This window comes from Malus domestica, chromosome 03 (assembly GCF_042453785.1).
Source record: "Malus domestica chromosome 03, GDT2T_hap1".
NCBI lineage: Eukaryota > Viridiplantae > Streptophyta > Magnoliopsida > Rosales > Rosaceae > Malus > Malus domestica.
The window spans coordinates 28,449,769-28,451,080 of NC_091663.1; the positions used below are offsets into that span (position 1 = coordinate 28,449,769).

The 1,312-nt window shown below is 41.5% G+C and overlaps 1 protein-coding gene across 1 annotated transcript; it reads left to right on the forward strand.

The window, feature by feature from the left end:
* The first annotated feature begins 436 nt into the window (after nucleotides 1-436).
* LOC103419016 (protein NDR1-like) lies at nucleotides 437-1,081 on the forward strand. Its single transcript, XM_029100641.2, has one exon. The coding sequence runs from the start codon at nucleotides 437-439 to the stop codon at nucleotides 1,079-1,081; it is 645 nt and encodes a 214-aa protein (XP_028956474.2).
* The last annotated feature ends 231 nt before the right edge of the window (nucleotides 1,082-1,312 follow it).

Consider the following 1,312-nt stretch of genomic DNA (forward strand, 5'->3'; position numbering starts at 1 on the left):
GTATTGCCGGGTATATACCCCGTTACAAGAATATAAATATGGACCAAGTGACTTTAATAAAGATTAAATAGTACCAAAGACTTTAATAAAGATTAAATAAAGAAGTACATATCTTTTTCGGATCTAAAAAAATGGAGCTTAAGGATCAAATGATCCGAACTGTTGAAATTTGATCTAACGGCTGTAATTATTATAATATTAAATAAACTCCTTGCTTGTAACCGTTTGATCTAATTTTAACGACCCGGATCATTTAATCCTTAAGCTCTGTTTTTTTAAGATCAGAACAGGATCTGTACTATAAATAAAGACCAAAGACTTAATAAAGATTAAACAAACACCAAGTAAAGTGACCAAGACCAAGAGTATCAATAATATTTTTTCCAATCGTTTCTCTCTGTAACCCCTCTTCACATTTCTCTCTCTAACCGCAAACATGGCGGGTCAATCAGAAGGGTGCTGCAGGTGCTGCTTCAGCTTCATATTCTCCCTCGGCCTCACAGCCCTCTTCCTGTGGCTGAGCCTCCGCACCTCCAACCCCAAGTGCACCATCCGCTCATTTTACCTTCCTGCCCTCAACGGGACCCTAAACGACACCAAAAACACCACCCTCTTCGTCACCCTCCGGCTCAAAAACACCAACAATGACAAGGGAATTTTCTACGACACCGTCAACCTCACCTTCCGGCTTCAGCCCAACGCCACCGCCAAGCCCGTATCAACTTCTGCTGTGCCCCGGTTCTACCAAGGCCACCAGAAAACGGCCACCAAGAACGTGGTCGTGGGCCCCCAGCAATGGCTTAACTGGACGGCGGTGTCCAGTGGGGTCCACCCCAATGGGAGTGTGAGTTTCAGGGTGGATTTGGCCACTGCTGTGAGGTTCAAGATCATGTTTTGGAAGACCAAGAGGCACAGGCTGAATGTTGGTGCTGACGTGCTGGTCAATGACTCCGGTGGGAAAGTCAACAAGAAGGATATCAAGCTCTCTGCCGCACCAGATCATCACCTGATTGGTTTCTTTTCTGGGCAGGTGGGGGTTTTGTCCAATTTCTGGGTTTTGATTTTGCTCAATTTTTTGTGATTTATTTATTTATTATTTTGTTGATTTGCGTTGAGTGCTATTTTTTCACCTAGGAAGGAAGAAATTAGTCCCAACTTTTTGTACCAAAAATATTTTCTATTCAATTTTTTGTAATAGACTGTAGACAATGCAATATTAGTCAAATCACAATTTTTTGTGATCGAGATTTATAACATTTTTTTTGTGATAGACTGTAGACAATGCAATATTAGTCAAATCACAATTTTTTGT